The sequence below is a fragment of the Acanthisitta chloris genome, unplaced genomic scaffold (genome assembly GCF_000695815.1).
Source record: "Acanthisitta chloris isolate BGI_N310 unplaced genomic scaffold, ASM69581v1 scaffold25477, whole genome shotgun sequence".
NCBI classification, from domain to species: domain Eukaryota; kingdom Metazoa; phylum Chordata; class Aves; order Passeriformes; family Acanthisittidae; genus Acanthisitta; species Acanthisitta chloris.
The window spans coordinates 14,245-30,969 of NW_008683514.1; the positions used below are offsets into that span (position 1 = coordinate 14,245).

The 16,725-nt window shown below is 36.0% G+C and overlaps 1 protein-coding gene across 1 annotated transcript; it reads left to right on the top strand.

The window, feature by feature from the left end:
* The first annotated feature begins 398 nt into the window (after window positions 1-398).
* CAPZA2 (capping protein (actin filament) muscle Z-line, alpha 2) lies at window positions 399-15,916 on the top strand. Its single transcript, XM_009078975.1, has 9 exons — window positions 399-483; window positions 2,385-2,436; window positions 3,135-3,198; window positions 3,762-3,968; window positions 5,154-5,233; window positions 7,922-8,000; window positions 11,340-11,411; window positions 13,977-14,039; window positions 14,940-15,916. The coding sequence occupies exons 1-9, from the start codon at window positions 399-401 to the stop codon at window positions 15,078-15,080; spliced, it is 843 nt and encodes a 280-aa protein (XP_009077223.1). The 3' UTR covers window positions 15,081-15,916.
* The last annotated feature ends 809 nt before the right edge of the window (window positions 15,917-16,725 follow it).

Genomic DNA, 16,725 nt, shown 5'->3' on the forward strand with positions numbered 1-16,725 from the left:
CTTTTTGGAAAGTATAGAACCATAGGATGTATAGTAAAATTAGATGTTTTGAAGATCAAATCTATCTTCATTATGGTTTTTGGCTCTCTTGGATTGTGTATTGATTCCTAGGCATCCATGGGCTGAAAGTTGAAATAGATTTCAGTATGTTATTGATCTTATTTGTTGTGTTCATCTTTTTATTTTTTGCCAATAATGCAGAACACAAGTGACTCAATTTCTTTATCTGCTTCCGTTGCATATAATCTCCTCTGTTCTGTTTGAAGAGGTGGAACTTTGTTTTTACAGAGTAGTTAATGCGAAGAAATAAGTGAAACAGTGGAAGTTGTACAATTTCATGTCTGGCTATTAAAACTATCTAATGCATGACTGGTGTGAATAGCAGTGAATACATCCACATGATTGTTTTTGTATTTCAGGTGCGTATAGCAGCAAAATTCATAATTCATGCTCCTCCTGGGGAATTCAATGAGGTATTCAATGGTAAGTATCTGCCTGCTCTGTCCTTTCATTTAAAGCATCCATATCCAAAATTGTGTTGCTGATTACTCTCCTGAATTTCCTGTGGTTTATATTGTAGCAGCTCCCATGCTGTAAGAGCTGGTTTTGTAGCTTGGCATAATAAGATTTGCAGTTACAAGACAGCTTGAAGTTTAAATGCAAAAGGAGGAAAGTACTACTTTTCTTTGTGATGTGAGAATTAGCTTTCTCTCTGTTTTTAATTAGTCATGAATTAACAGTTGATTGGGTTTTTGTTTAGAAGACACATGTACTCTTTTCAGTCCTTGATAGACAATTACATTTTTCAACAGAAATTAAACTTGAGAGATTTAAATGGTCTTTTTTTTTCTTCTTAAGAAGGAATATGATTAGGAAAAGTTAACCTTGAATGTACAAAGGACTACTGCCCAATGCCAGTTGTGGAAATAATATCAATCTTTTCCAAACTTTTCTAACCCTTAAATTCTGGGCACACTTGATTTTACTGAGTGTATTGATAAATTGAAACTTAAAATTAGCTTCTCTCAACTATTGTTGCTTGAAGCTTACCTGAGATGTTACTTTTCTTTTACAATTGCTGTGTTTGTCTGGCCATGTGGCCATGCACGTTGTATAAAAAGGCAATTTTATAGCTGTGGCTAACAAATGTGTCTGTTGCTATTTAAGCAAAGAAGTAAGTTTAGTGTACTAAACCTCTAGTCAATGTCAGATTGGAGTGAGCTTAAATTTGTTAAAGAATGCAATGTTTTTACAAGTACCTTGTTCTTCACTTAAACTGTGACCAGCTGGTTATTATTTAAACTTAACTAGTACTGCATTTGTGAAGTGAGCAGTTGGTAAGCAGCTTGACTTAGCTTGCTGAAGGCTATTAAAATTTCTTACAGTAGTACTGCTGTAAACCTCATTGTTAAGCTAGTTCATAGTTGCAACTACCTGCTCAATAACAGAGTATAATACGTAACAATACATAACAAACATCTGATGATAAATGTGTGACCAGTGCTCAGTGAGACTCAGGCTGCCTTCTTGAATAGAGAGAGAAAGCTTTAAATCCCAATTCTGTACTATTTGTGTTTTATTCATTTGGTTTGGCCTGGGATTTTTTGAGTTGGTGGGGTTGGGTTTTTTTCCTTTTATAGTGTTTGTGGTTTGGTTTTTTTCAGGAGGTTTTTTTTTTTAATAAAAAATGCTTCAAATATATTCCAGATTTCTTTTTCCACTTGAATGATACCTCAGGAGTCTTTAGAAGAGTTTAATATTAATGTTATAGCCAGACTAACAATTGGTTATTTAGTGAGTGGTGCATTAGATTCTTATTAGAACAGTGCCTAGTAAATAATAAGGCAGTAAGTCAAGTACATAAATAACAAATTTGCTGCATAGTAAATATGAAGTAATTCTGAGGAAAGTATTGCCTTGATTCTATGTTCATATGTTTCTTGTATGATGGTAGAAGAAATGCTATTGTGATATAATGTGGTCTGACTAATAATATATTTGTGTCATCAGAATACAGTAACAGCCATACAGTGTGAGGGATTTGGTAGTATGGGTCTTAAAAGTGAGCTTGTTAGCATTCTGTGCTGTTCTCATTCAGAATTTCTCTAAAGACAAGTTTGACAGATTCCCAGAGCTGTCACAGAGCCTGTAGAATATGGCTTATATCTGCTTACCAGATTGAGTTGCAAGAGATCTATTTCTATACTATTCTTCTCATTTTGTTCAGTCAAAATTATGAAATACAAAGCAATAAATTTCCTACTTGGTAATCTGTGTGGGTATGGGGTGGTTGGCATTTTTGTGTTGTACAATCTGTTGGCATTTATTATGTGACTGAAACAAGTTTCTGAGTTAACTTTTATGTTGTCCATACTTCCTTTCAGATGTTCGGTTGCTGCTTAATAATGACAATCTTCTCAGGGAAGGGGCAGCCCAGTAAGTACCAAATGCCACCCACTCAGCTGCATAAAAGCAAGATGTTTTTCAGTAAGATTTTCACAGTCAGTGCATTTAAAGAGATGTGTGATTGGCAAGTAAAACTCTATTGTGTGTTGTGCATCTTGATCAAGATTAAAATCTTCATAGTGGAGAGATGTGTATTGTATCCTAATAATCAGAGCAACTGTTTTGGAAATGGATGACCTGGATTTTGGTATGAGTCTCCCCCTTTTCAGATTTCAGTGTCTGTTTCTTGGTAGATGTTACTGAACACCTGTAAGATACTGCTTCATTAAACCCTATTTTATATCAAAACTTTATGCTGCTGTATTTTATGCCAAAATCAGTTTGATCTCTAAGAATGGAGATGTCTGGCTTAGTAGGTTGGATCCCTGTGGAATTTAAACTTTTATATGTTCTTCCAGTTTCTGTGGGTTACTGTAAAGCTTATGTTTGTCTGGATCAGGTAACTTTTGAACATAAATATTTGTGTAATGATGGTTGGAATCTGTAGTGTGACCACTGTGTGAACCAAGGGGATTCCAAGAATTTGGGCCTGCTAGATAATGAAGCATCGATACAATTTTTTATGCATCATTGCTGAGATTATTAACTATTATTTGTATCTCTTATGGCTACTAAGGAAAGAGATTGTGCTTGATGCAGGCTTTTGTTCTTTTTTTTTTCTCTTGTAGTGCATTTGCACAGTACAACTTGGACCAGTTTACTCCAGTAAAAATTGACGGTTACGATGAACAGGTATGACTACAATTAAATACTTGCAATCTTCCTGAAACTGTTCAAGATGTTCTGTTGTTGGAACATTTCATGGCAAGAAAATTGCAAGACATACATCTTCCCTACCAAAACATAGAGATTGTGGTCCTCCAGCAGTACTGGTACCAGTTCTGTACGTTAATCACTCAGGGGCATCTAAAGAGCTTGAAATTTCAGTCTGCAATGTTGGCTGAATTCAGTCAGACATGTTTTGGAGCTGCAAAAAACAATTTGCTTCATCTTTAGTACTAGAAGACATGAATTTTTGTCTTGCATTGTTTGTTGCAGTAAGAGGGTAAGATTCAGGATGTTTCTTTCCTGAGGCAGAATGTCATGTTAGCTTTCTCCTCTTTTGCTATATGTGTATTATGTTTAAAATGTGAGCCTTTGGATGTAAGCTCCAGTTAAATGTAGGATATGACTTGATTTGGCATGGAGTTTTTTTCTCTTTATTCAATAGTCAATGTTATTAACTAATTTTGTATGTTTTATATAAGTGCATGTAAATGTAAATATAAAATTTTAACTAAATTTTTATAATACAGGTTTTGATAACAGAACATGGTGATTTGGGAAATGGAAAATTTTTGGATCCCAAGAACAAGATTTCTTTTAAATTTGACCATTTAAGAAAGGAGGCTACTGATCCTAGACCCCATGAAGTTGAAAATGCCATAGAATCATGGAGAAATTCAGTTGAAACAGCAATGAAAGCATACGTGAAAGAGCACTATCCAAATGGTGTCTGCACAGTAAGTGCTAAATTACATAGCCACTGTACCACCTTCTAAATAGAAATTATATTTTTTAAGGTAGCTATTTGTAAACCAGGTAGATAGGCAGTTTTGACTGTAAACCATTTAGTTCTGTCAGGGGTTCATACAGGGAAATGAGGGAAAGCTTCAGGAGTCTGATATTTCAGCTATTGTATTGTTAGTGGCTGGTTACTGCAGGCCACAGTGAAGACTGAATTCTCGGTTCTGAAGCATTTTTATTTACATTTCTTAAAGCATTAAGACCTTCTGTAGACTACTGCAGGTAGATCCTGCTGGTCCTGGCTACCTGGCTCATTGCTTGGGGCAGGGGGACAGAATCCTTAAGATGCAAATGTGTGCCTTGGCTTGGTTTCCTGACAAAACTGTCTTAGTAAGGCTAATTGCTTTCTCTCCATCAGATCCCCTTTATGTCAAAGTGCTATATTCTTACTACAGAATCAGCGGCTCTGATGGCTTCTTAAAATAAAAGCTCTCAGTCTGGATGAAAACAGCATTTATTTGCTGTTATGAGTCCTGTGGCTATTTAAACCTCAGCAAACTGATCTATTGGTAGCTGTCCTGTGCTTTATGTTAATGTGACAGAAAAATGAACTAGGTAAAGAAAAATAAATCAGTTGCTGAGTTAACAAGTTGAATTGGAGTCCCAGGCAGTCAGATGAATTCCAGCTTCTGTAAAGGGAACCAGATTACATGTTCATTGAGATAATTTTTAGTAGTATTTGATTTGGGGGGTAAAGCAGAACAGAGGACCAAGCCCACCCTTTTAGTCACTTTTTTGCTATTTTGTAGAGGCTTAAATCATCATTTAGTTGTAGGACAACTGGTGTTTGAAACATAGCTGGTAATATATATATATTGAGTAGTCACTGCTATAAGCTTAAAATTCCTATAGTTGCAGAAAAATGAGTTTACAGTATATAAAATTCAGTAAGATGCTTGACCTTCAGGTTTTCTAATCATCAGTTTATCTGCTCTGTAATAATGACCTTAATGTTTCATGTATGGAATACGATGTAAGGACCATAATGGTTATAAATGTAATTTTTTAGTTTATATAGCAGTAGTAGAAGCTCAATTCTCTGAGCAGTTTGAGAAAGATAAACTGAAGCTTTGACTCTGGTGGTTTTTTCCTTTCTTTCTTTTTTTTTTCCCCTAACTAAGGTGTATGGTAAAACAATTGATGGACAGCAAACCATTATTGCATGCATAGAGAGCCATCAGTTCCAAGCAAAAAATTTCTGGTAAGTTTCTGTTCAGATGCACATACACTAAAATGCAGCAAACTGAGCAAGTGCCGTTACACTGAGAATCCTTAGTTCAGAGAAGGTGAGTGCACATCTAGTTATGTATGTGATGTTTTTCTCCCTCCACCCCACTCCAAACCTTTTTGCCAGTACTGTAGAAATCTCTTCCATTGTGGTGAGTAGCATGCCAGATTGTGTACCTGCATAAAATTCCATATGACCCTTTGGTTTATCACAGCAGCATCAATACCCATCGCTGTGTTCCGTAATACAGTTGCTACTGCTTGTGTTGCTTCCTTTGTGACTGGCACAATAAAAACAGCTCCTTCTAGCTTGAATGCCTCAGAGAAATAAGGTGACCAAAATTTACTTTACTGTAGGACTTGAGTGATTAATTTTGGGGTGAGGTAGATAAAGGTGATTTTGGATGCAAATGAAGTCTTACAAACTGCAACTTTCTTTTTTTTCTGGACTTGGTCAAAAGAGGTTTGGATGTGAACTTTGGATAGCTCCTTGCAGGAAGCTGGCTAGAGTTGAGATAAACATCACAGTATCAGGAACGGGTTAAGGAGGTTATATCCTAAAAGTAGCTAATATATGCAGTTGTCTGAGGAAATGTATTTCATTATTATATTTGCTATTTTGCATCTGCTTGAAATTTATATTTAGTAATCCCATGGGTAATGAATGGAAGTGCAGTGATGTTTGTTATGTTATGCTGAAGGTGAATATTACATATGCACAGGAATTTCAGCATGTGTATGTATCAGTTACATTATTTGCCCAGGACACTGATTTGTATTGGATTTGTACAGCTAATAAATATTTTTTCCTTCTGACTTACGCTTGAGGAGTTAAGCCTGCATGTTTTACATTGATATTAAAAGTAGCTTGAAATAATACTGATTTTCTTTTTAGTTTGGAAGTATGAATGAATTTTGATATTCCAGATAGTTACTTTAATATTATAGTTTTTAAAGAAGAGGAACATACGCAGCAACCTTTTAAAAGTGGAGAAAATATTTCTTGAAAGTTTTATTTAAATTATGATCAGACATCTATGGGTAAATATTGACCATGTTTCTAAGGGTTTTTCAGGGGGATAGTCAGACTCTAATTCCTAGTGAGTTGTAATAAATGTGTATTGGTTTAGGGGATTTGGGAATGGAGGAATGGATTGAGAGTTAACCAGGCTCCTCAGTGATCCAGCTGTATGTCTGGATATCCAGTCCAAACCACAGCCAGTATTTATCATCAGGGTGTCCTAGCTTTTTAGGCATTTGGTCGGCTGTCAGCTTACCATGAGAGCAAGTTTGCTGGATCATAGGAACCCGATACATGTTAAAGAAAAATACTCTATGATTGTCTGAAATACTATCAATGTAGCTGGATAGATGGTTTAATAAAGTAATTACATTGTTTCTACCTTATAAGAGCATCTCCTACAGATGGGTCCTTTTGAACTTGAACTCTTTTTAGAATTGCATCTTAAGGGCAAAAAAGATAGTGGAAACATTGTGGTCATCTTAACTCCAAGGGACCACAAAGTGACTAAACAGCACACAAATCTGTTAGGTAGCCACTGAATCCCAGGCATCTGAAATCTAATATTGTGCCTAAAGCATAGTTCAGCACATAGTCTTTCTCATAAACAATGGGTCAGTCTGTAAGGCTACCAGTAGTATTAGTGTCACTGAGCTGGGCAATCCTTTCAGTTTTCTTAGCAATGCCAACAAGCTTCTGAATTGTCTTAGCATGAATTTTCAGTGATAACTTGGATATTGTCTGAAATAATAACCAATGGCTTTATAATTAAGTTATCATTATTAGTATCTAAGATGTGTCAATACAGATTCATTAGTAGCTGTAAATTTTAGTATTTCATCTCTTTCTCTCTCCTTGTTGAATGCACTGGAATCTACACCTGACAGGTGTAGATTAGCAGGATTGGAACTCATAGTATCAACTTTCTTTCCTTCTTGAAGTGCAAACAGAGGAGGAATTAAGGACAGCTGCAGTGCATTCTTAATGCAGCTTTAATGTAATTACTAACCTTCTAATCTACTAACCTCAAAACTAAGTAAGAAAATGTCTAGTCTACAGAAAAGAAATCAGGTGAAACTACACTGCCCCGTACTGTTTTCCAGATGTTTGAAATTCCCTTTAAGCATCTTGGCAAGGATATTGAATTTGTGGAAGGAAATAGTTGTCCTGGAAGGGAAATGCTAGAAGAGCTGAAAGGCCTAGTTACAGTTCAGCATAGCGGAAGTTTTGCTTCTTTAATGTCCCTTCCATTCAAGTTTTTGATAGCCTGAGGCAATTGTGACTTTGGCTGATCCAGTAGGTCCCAAAACCAAAATACTGACTGTATATGCCTAATTAATACTACAGGAGGAAAAGAACATTGGAGGTTTTAGGTGTTTTCAGAAGTTAAGTCCTATTATTAAATGATCCTTACCGATAATTCTCCTTGGTCTGTATCCAAAACTGAGGTTAAATATTTTGGGAAACTGTTCTCTTCTTGACTGATTATGAGGCTGAATCATTAGGGGGAAATTTTGCACATGTGTAGTTGCACTGCAAATAATAATTCTCAGGTTTCCTTTGACTATCTGTTATATGTTGGGGGTTTTGCCTTAACTGATGGGATGACATCCAATTTCTGTTTTATTGTTTTTTTTAAAGGAATGGCCGTTGGAGGTCAGAGTGGAAGTTTACAATCACCCCTTCAACCACTCAAGTGGCTGGTATCTTGAAAATTCAGGTATGCTTATCTCAAGCTGTGTCCTGATCAGTAAAGTGTCCAGTTATTATCAAGGGATACTCAGACCCAGTATATTTAATGTGTTCAGAGAATCTGGGGACTCAGTGAGCAAAGCAGTGATGTCCATTCAGTTAAGTGTTGTGACTTAATTGCATATTTACCTAATCCTTACAAACATAAAGTGTGTGTTTAATGTAATAATTAAGAAGACTTCAGAAGGTATGTTCACCTCAGCTAGGCATATACCTGGTTTTTTTTCGTTTTCCCCTACTGTTCAGAAGGGTTTGAACCTTTGGTTTCAACAATTTCACCATCAGAAATTTTTGAATCTGGATCTGCTTCATTCAGAATTTGCCCTTTCTGTTGGCTTTAGGACATTTGGAATGGAGGAATTCCAAGCAGCAGAAATCTCAAGACCAATGGAAGTCTGGCTGTCATGTGGTGGCCAGGGAGACTTGACTTCCTGGGTTGGTTCCCTGGAATGTGTATGCATACTTTGCAGGAATTTATTAAAACAGTTGTGGGATCAGGGACTAGAATCTTCGTGCAGTCTGACTTTCAGCATAGTACTTTATTATCTTTTTTGCAAGACATGGAGTCAAATTCCCTTATCCTGTTTCTTTTTGTGCCCTGTGAGTTTTGCACTTCCTTACTACTCAGTGACAGCAAGGAATGTTTTTCTAGGATGTTATTTTAGAATGTGGTAGTTGTGTTCAGATCCACCCGGGCAAGGGGACCTGAATCTGATTTCCCATTCGGGGAACATTTGGAATGATAATCAAAATGTGGACAGCCATTATCATGTTGTCAGATCACAACAGTCATGGTAAGCAGCACCTTAAGTATATGTCTAGGCTTCTCAAGACTTTGCCGTTTAAATCCAGGTTGCTGCAAAACAGGCATTTTCTCCACAGCACACACTTTTGGTTATATGTCTTAAGAGGTTTTCCAGAAGGAGACAAGTATCTGCCTAATTCTAGGAAAGGTTAGCCCAGCCACCTAGAAAATAGTGTGAATGAGGAATGTATTCATGTTCTGATCAGCTTTTCACTTTGCATACCAGCTGTTTTTGTCTTTTATTACTATTTCATATAATTAAATCATTGTTTACATTCATTCAAGTCTGTGTTCTGGAGAGCGGTGAAAAGTTCTACTGTTTTTTGCTTGTATAGGAACTACTTGTTTCATCGAGGAATTTTGAATTTGGGTTCAAAGTTTTAGAAATTGTGTACAATTTCTTCAGTGTATGTGGGAGTACTCCTTCACCTCCCAAAACAAACAAAAAAGGTGATGTCTTTTTTTTTTTTAAAGAACAAAATAATCTTCAACAATATTAACTCCTTACAACATTAGTGAAATTTTAGAGGAATTTCAGTGTTGTTTGCAAAATCTCTGACAGCAATATGCCATTGCCCTGTTTCTGATAAGATCTTTTATGAATGAGATGGGGAAATTGCAGCATCACCTGCTGTTTTCAGGAGTCTTCAGTATTTTTAAGATCACTTGAACAATTTCTTCTTTTTTCATTCTCAATTGTCAATCTCTTCCATTGTTTAATTTTCTTATATCTAAGGGGAAAAGGAACAGCAGAGCCTTTTACTAAAACTGAGTGCCTGCAGTGTTTAACATGCTCCAACTGTGCATGGAAAACAACTGATAAGTGTGCTGTTAACTAATTTTGTCTCTTAGATAATTTGTTATTCTCATCCCTCCTTAGTTAACCTTTCCAAGAGGTTCTGTTCATAAACATCCTCCTTCTTGTAGTCTTCTGACCCCAGACCTAGCATTCTAAAAGGATGTCAGCAGTGAGGTATAGTACAGAACAGTTACTTCTCATATTTTGTTTTGGGTATAACACATCCCAGAATTAGATTCTGCTTTTCATCCTTAAGTTTTTAGGCCTCAGTGTGTGCCAAGAATGTGATTCAGTGACACAGATAAGATGTTTGTGCTGGTGTTGGTCTCAGAGCACAGGGGAGGTTTGGGCCCTCTGCAGTGGATTATGATGGACAAGGCAGGAGAGAGATTTATACTTCTTTGGGTTCTGCTGTTTCATTGGGAGTTCTCAGAATTCTGCACTGACCAGACAATGCTCATCTTTTAGGAAATGGATTGGAAAAGGGTGACAAAAGTTTCACCCAGCAATGTTTGATTTGAAAAGAAACTTACTTTATGGTTAGGTTAACACCTTTTGCTGGAAAGCAAGTATTTGACAATAAGCAAAATAATCATATAATATGAGTCATCGGAAATAGGTTTCCTGTATGAGAAAAACATTTTCTTTTGCATGGTATTGTAGCTGTCTCACTATGTGTTATGTTTTTTCTATGGTTGTTTATAAAGTTGAGCATCACTTGCACACGTGATCATGAGGAATATGAAATTACACTATTGTGCATTAATCTCAAAATTAAAATTGTATCCTGCCTAATAGGGTGAGGCACAAATGTTTAATTTTCTCATAACATCAGCGACATTGACTGTCTTGACTGTCAAAATTGTAAAAAATCTTTAAAGATACCCGTTTAAACATCATGAGCTGTGTAACTTATCTGTAGCAATTGTTGTGAAGGATTGCATGTAATTTTATAAAAACTTCCTGGGATGTAAGTTTTTCAGCAGTTGCATTAGAAACTAAATGTTTCCAGATCCTTCCCTACTGAATTTAAAAGTATTAAAGTTAGCTTGGGTAGAGTTTACTGGTCTCCTCCTGCAAAATAACCAAGGAAGCTGTTCTGTAGATATAACAGTTCGAGAATAAGGAGATTTCATTCTGCTTTGCTATCTAACCTTGGCAAAGATTGTTCCAAAGTACTCCTTTCTGTAGATAAGTACCAGCTTTTGTCATATGCCATATCTGATAGAGGAAAGCATCAAGCCCAGGCAGATCTAGAAAGGGAAGCTTAATGTTGCACTGTCTCTAGAAGACAGTTTGTGTTGAAGCAGAAAAGCTTCACTCTATCCTGAAACCTTGCCAAAGCTATTCTAATTTTAAATATATCTTCACCATTTAGAATAGTCTAGTTCATTTCAAGAGCTTCTAGTAAGGTCACATAAATAGTATGTTGTCTTTCTCATGATGTTAATCAAACCTAAACTTCTTTGCATGGAAATCTACTTAAGGCACAACCATACAAAAATGTTTCCAGATCAGCCTCTTCAGTATTCCCCCTCAAAAATAGTAAGTTCTGCAATATTTTGGCTTTTCTATTTGCCCTTTTCTCTAACCTTTTATATCTGGTTTTGTTTGATTTGTTATTGTGATACAATACTTTGATTTTCCTATATGTTGTTGATCTGTAACATTTAATATGATGTTCTTTGTTTAATTTGCTGTAGGTTCACTATTATGAAGATGGTAATGTTCAGCTGGTGAGCCATAAAGACATACAAGATTCTCTAACAGTGTCGGTAAGTGAACTTTAAAGACCCTAGTGTGTATATTGAAGTGACTTTTTATTGAAACATAGAAGCAAACTTAAAAAAAGCTCAGAAGTATAAGACTAGTTTACTCTTCTACACATACGGGAATTAATGTTTACTACTTTTATTTAATATGTGGTTCATGTTAAAAAAAACTTAAAAAATTAATGTATGCTTGCATGTGGCTTATGAGCTGGATTAACTTTCATTTTAAAGCTTCAGTTAGCTTGCTGTCAGTCTTTCTGCCTTTCTGTTGTATTTAAATTTGGTCTGCAGAGTGACCTATAGAATTAATTTTTGAATATGAAGGAGGTTTGAGTTACAGTAGTTGACTTTAAGTAGTACAATCTCTAGGATATTGTCTCCTTTGCTTACTGGAGGAAGACCAGTATGCTAAAAACAGTAAACAAATACTACCAGTTGAGAAGCAGTAGTGTGTATTGTCCCTTCTTTTTTTCCCTGTCTGTAACTGGTGCTGTCAGCCTCTTGCTTTTCTGTACAAAAAGCCCTTTCAGAGATGCTTCAGCCTGAGAAGCATAACACACTTTTTATTTAAAGCATCATTTTTTTTTCAATTTCTTTCCAAATGGATCATTATAGTAATGAGGAGCAAACAGTAGAAATAAAGTTTGGAAATAGTACTGGATGTATCTTTTAAGGATTGGTAATGTGGCAGCATGAACAACTGCTACTTTTGAAATACGTGTTTATAATTGTGTTTATAAACAGTAAGATTTTCTGTTGGAGTGTATTTTAATGAAACATAAGCTATTGAGGTTAAACTGGCAAAGTGAAATTGTAAAAGTGAACAGTAGAAGTCTTTTAATGATAAGGCCTAGCAGTGACCAGTTTGGCTCAAAAGCTCAGTTCATCAATAAAGAGCATTGTTTGTTAATATAAAGCAGGGCTTGTTGGCTTTTCAGTTGCAGTAGCACCATACAGAATGGGGGAGTGTGGTGCCAACTGATAAGACTTCTGGAGCTGTAGATATAAAATTGCTTTTGACCCCCCTAAGCGAAGGGATCCGTTTTGTCTTTCATTCAACTAAGAATTGCTTCAGGGAAGATTATGTGGATGCAGTTCTCCTTTCAATAGCTTTTGCTCACTTTCTATTGGGAAGAAACTTAATCTTCTTTTGCAATTCAGTAAAGCAGCAGAAGACCAATGAGTAGGAAAACATCTTTTACATAACTTTTCTACCTCCTGCTACAACAAATGCAAGTATGTGCTGGTTACCAACTTTTAACCTTTGCTTTGAACTTCATAGAGGGCAGAGGCTGTACAAGTTCTTAGTTTACACAGAAGAAATAATAGGTAGATTAAAAGAAGCCTCAGTGGCTTCTTTTCTTTTGCTGTTTGGCAGAGAAGCCATTTTATGCCATCAACAGGCACTACTGAAATAAATGACTGAAGAGTTCTCTTGTTTCTCGAACTGTGAATGATTTTGCTGAACCTTATTTCCTTATCCCTTACCTTTCTCTGAGACAAATAAGACCTCATACCTCTGTATTTTTCCTTTCATTAGCAGAGCCTTTTAAAGCATTGCCTCAGTTCACTGAAAAATCAGAACTCTTTCATTTGCTCTACTTGGTCTCTGCCTCCTCCTCCATCTCTCTTGCAGTGTCCAGGAGCACTTTCACAGCTGTTAGGTGCAGTTTCACTGAAACTTTGAACCAGTTATAGTTGAAGCTGCCAGAGTTTTCTCCCCGTCTTTGCCTTTGTAGGAATGAGGGATCACATGGGGCAAGAACACTCCTAAATTTCAACAGCTTCTACAAAACACCCCTAGGAATGCCTCCAATGCTAAGTTGGAAGTTTGGAAATTCATGAACCCTCACTTCCTTCTAGATACTTACTTATTTCAAGCACTTCAGCTGATTTGCCTCCAGATGGGATGACACACACTTGCATACTTAAACTGTTTCTAGGCTTCTGGCTTCATCCTTATCAGTCCTGTTGAAATTTGGACATTGCAGTGTTTACACACTCATTTTTGCAAGATGTACTTGGGGATGTTTTCAGCAGAACAGGTATATAAAATCTAGTGTTTTCATTAGCTTAGTTTCCAGATTCAGAATGTTTAAAGGTGAATAAATCTGTTTTGGTTTTGTGGTTGTATTCTGCTACAACTTCTGGATTAGCTGATGTTCTAGACATTTTCTTGATTTTGCACTGGAAATGTGACATTGATAATGTTATCCATATTTTGCATGTTTCTAGAGACTTGTGTATGCATTGTCAAATTTCCAAATGCTGTTCTGTTCCATATGCCTTTTTATCATACCATAGAATTTTTAATCAAAATATTTCAATGAGCTCCATGGTAATCTTTATGCTCGTTGCAGTTTGACATGTTTTACTTTTTAACATAATAATAATATGGGATATGTCTTTTGCATGAATGTTTTGTTCAGTTTTGGTTTAGCCACTAAATGGTCAAGTGTTCTCATGGAGTCTACCTGACTTCACTCATAGCTATACGATAAAACATAATCCAACTGGTCCTAGAATTATGCTGTACATCAGACCTAATGCAGATGCTTTTTTTCCTAGAATGAAGCCCAGACAGCAAAGGAGTTTATAAAAATTGTAGAGGCTGCAGAAAATGAGTATCAGGTATGTTGGAAACAAATGCTGAATCCTTACTCACATTTTTAGCGGTGCCGTGCACCTAACCAAAACTAGTATTCTAGAACTAGCAAGCTTTGGATAGTAAGCAGTTTCATAGAAATATAACTAGCTCATGTGCTGCCATGAACTCTGTCTTGCCATTCCATACCTTCTAGTGATTGAACTTACCTACTTAACATTACAATAGCAGTAATTTTTTGAGAGCAGAAAAGCATGATCAGATATCGGCAGTTCTAATCTCTATAAGCATTAATGCATTCCTTACATGGAATTTTTGTACAGATTCTGTTCAGAGGCTACTCTGTTAGTTTTGCTAAATGTGACTGTAGGCATTACCTATTTCAGTTAGTCATTTCAAAGTTAGAAAAGTGTAACTGTTCTGGATTCCCTCCGTAGAAGTGGATACATGTTCATCCAGGTCTTGAACGTAAGGTAAATTTCAGGCACCATGTTCTATCAGTTTGAAACAGATGCTCTTTAATAAAAAATTTTATAGTTTGTATGGCATGCATTATATTAAAGTTCATACAGTGTTGTGGACTGACTTTACCCATCCCCACAGGAAAAACAGAGGAGGACTTTGGTGTCTGGAGTTAATAATATATGAGCTAACTTTGATCAGCACTTTATTCATGCTGCTGATTGATCACACCATGGTTTGCTGGAACACCTTGCTGTGGCCAGGTGTCCTGCATGTCTCACTCATTTTCTTCACATAGTTTCAATCTAGGTCTAACAGGTTTCCTTCATAAAATAGTATTTCCATTTAGCATATTTTATTAAGCCTGTTTAAGAGGTAGCAGGTTACTCAATCATTTAATGCTTATAGAGCATCCTAGCCCTGTTCCTCATGTGTCTTTGTTTTGTGTGACCTGTGTTTAACAGACTGCTATCAGTGAGAACTATCAGACGATGTCGGACACTACTTTCAAGGCCTTACGTCGACAGTTGCCAGTGACCCGCACCAAGATTGACTGGAACAAGATCCTTAGCTATAAGATTGGAAAAGAGATGCAGAATGCTTAAAGTGAACGTTGCATGACTGGATCATTTTAGTGTCCTTGTATACAAATAAAAATTATTACAAAAAGTATTTGGAACTGTCAAATCACCCAGTCAGCATGGGCTTTTGCCATTGAAAAATCACTGTAAGTAGTTTGGTTAGAGCACAAAGCTTAGCTAATTGACTTTTTTCCTTTTTCTGTCCTTTCAGAGGGTTGCAACTTCAGTATAGCTGAATACCTTCCTTTAGAGTTTCTGTTGTACCTTTATTTTTTTATAATGAAGAGACCATGCCTTTAGTTTTCAATTACACATTAAGAACAGTTTGAAAAATATTTTTGCATATGATAACCCGTTCTCTTGCTTTCATGTGAAATGAACAACTTCTGAAATTTGCTGGGTCTCTTGTGGAGAAGAAACTTGCATTTCTAGGTCAAGGTCAACATGGAGTTAGCCATAGGTGCTGTTTTTGAAATAATCTATCCTTTCATTGTATGTAAAATTGGGAAAAACATTTTCTGTATCATTTAAGCACATTGGAAGACTTACTTAGCTAACTCCATCCTAACTAATTTTTTTTTAAAGACAAGGCCACTGTCTAAAGCTGTTTCAAGATTTTGAAATTAAATAAAAGTACTTACTCCAAAAATGCATTTAATGCTTTGTTCTGACAATTACTTAAATGAGCCCAAACTCCATCTGCCCTCGAGGTTTTTTTATCATAAAGCTACAAATGTATTATAACAAGGCATATTGTAATATATATATAATCCTGTACTCGTTACTATGTCTGTTTATTTTTTCTTGGATTGAAATGTACTAAAATTCAATGTGACATTAAAACGCAAATTTTCTATTTATTTGAGTATCAGATTGCTTCCTGATATACCCTAGTTTTGATGTTTCTAGAGATGTTTAAAGTTCTGCTTAAAACAGCCACAAATTTGTGGCTTATTGGCTATTCTCAGTGTATTTGGCAATTGTAATATCAGTATCAATTGTTTCCATCTGCATTTAAGAAACATTGACATATGGAAATGTACTCAAACCAGGTGTCTTTTGGCTTCATATTGGCTATAGAGGATGGGAGAAATTACAAGACCAAAAATAATGTATTTGTCTAGAGAATGCTTTCCCTGTCTGATATATCTCTTATTGAAAATGAATGTCAGGTATCTAAAAACACATACTTCATTACAAATATTGTATAACACTCCTATGAAATGCATAGGTTTCATTTTTAATTGGATGAAAACTTGTTTGATAATATGCTACCTGCTGATATGCTCATGATGGAAAATTAAACAGCTTTTTTATTTTCTAGAAGGCAGGTGTTTATGCACACTCCTAAAGCAGTAAAGCTCACACAGAGGTTTTATGTCTTTGTTTACAGCATGATCTAATTAGTTACCTTAAACTGTTAAGCTACAACATAGCAAGAGTCTTAGACTGGTGAGTATAAAAATGCACACAACAAAGTAGTTTACTGTTCGAATTCTAATAGCAATACCCCTATATTCTGTTCTTCAGTGCTCTCTTATAAAGGGGTATAGAAGTTCTTGAAACTGCTGCTACTTTACAGTGCTAAACTGTATAGTAGAAGAGTGGGATTTGTTCTACCACAGTCTTCCTGGAGAGTTGCCCTCTCAATTGTCTTCATAGATCAGCT

What these genes read in the sequence shown, in the direction of transcription:
- CAPZA2 (XM_009078975.1), top strand. Translation starts at nt 399, where the DNA reads ATGATTGTTTTTGTATTTCAGGTGCGTATAGCAGCAAAATTCATAATT. An exon ending in CTCAGGGAAGGGGCAGCCCA is followed by an intron (nt 2,437 to 3,134) that starts GTAAGTACCAAA and finishes TTTCTCTTGTAG; the next exon opens with TGCATTTGCACAGTACAACT. An exon ending in CTGCAGAAAATGAGTATCAG is followed by an intron (nt 14,040 to 14,939) that starts GTATGTTGGAAA and finishes TGTGTTTAACAG; the next exon opens with ACTGCTATCAGTGAGAACTA.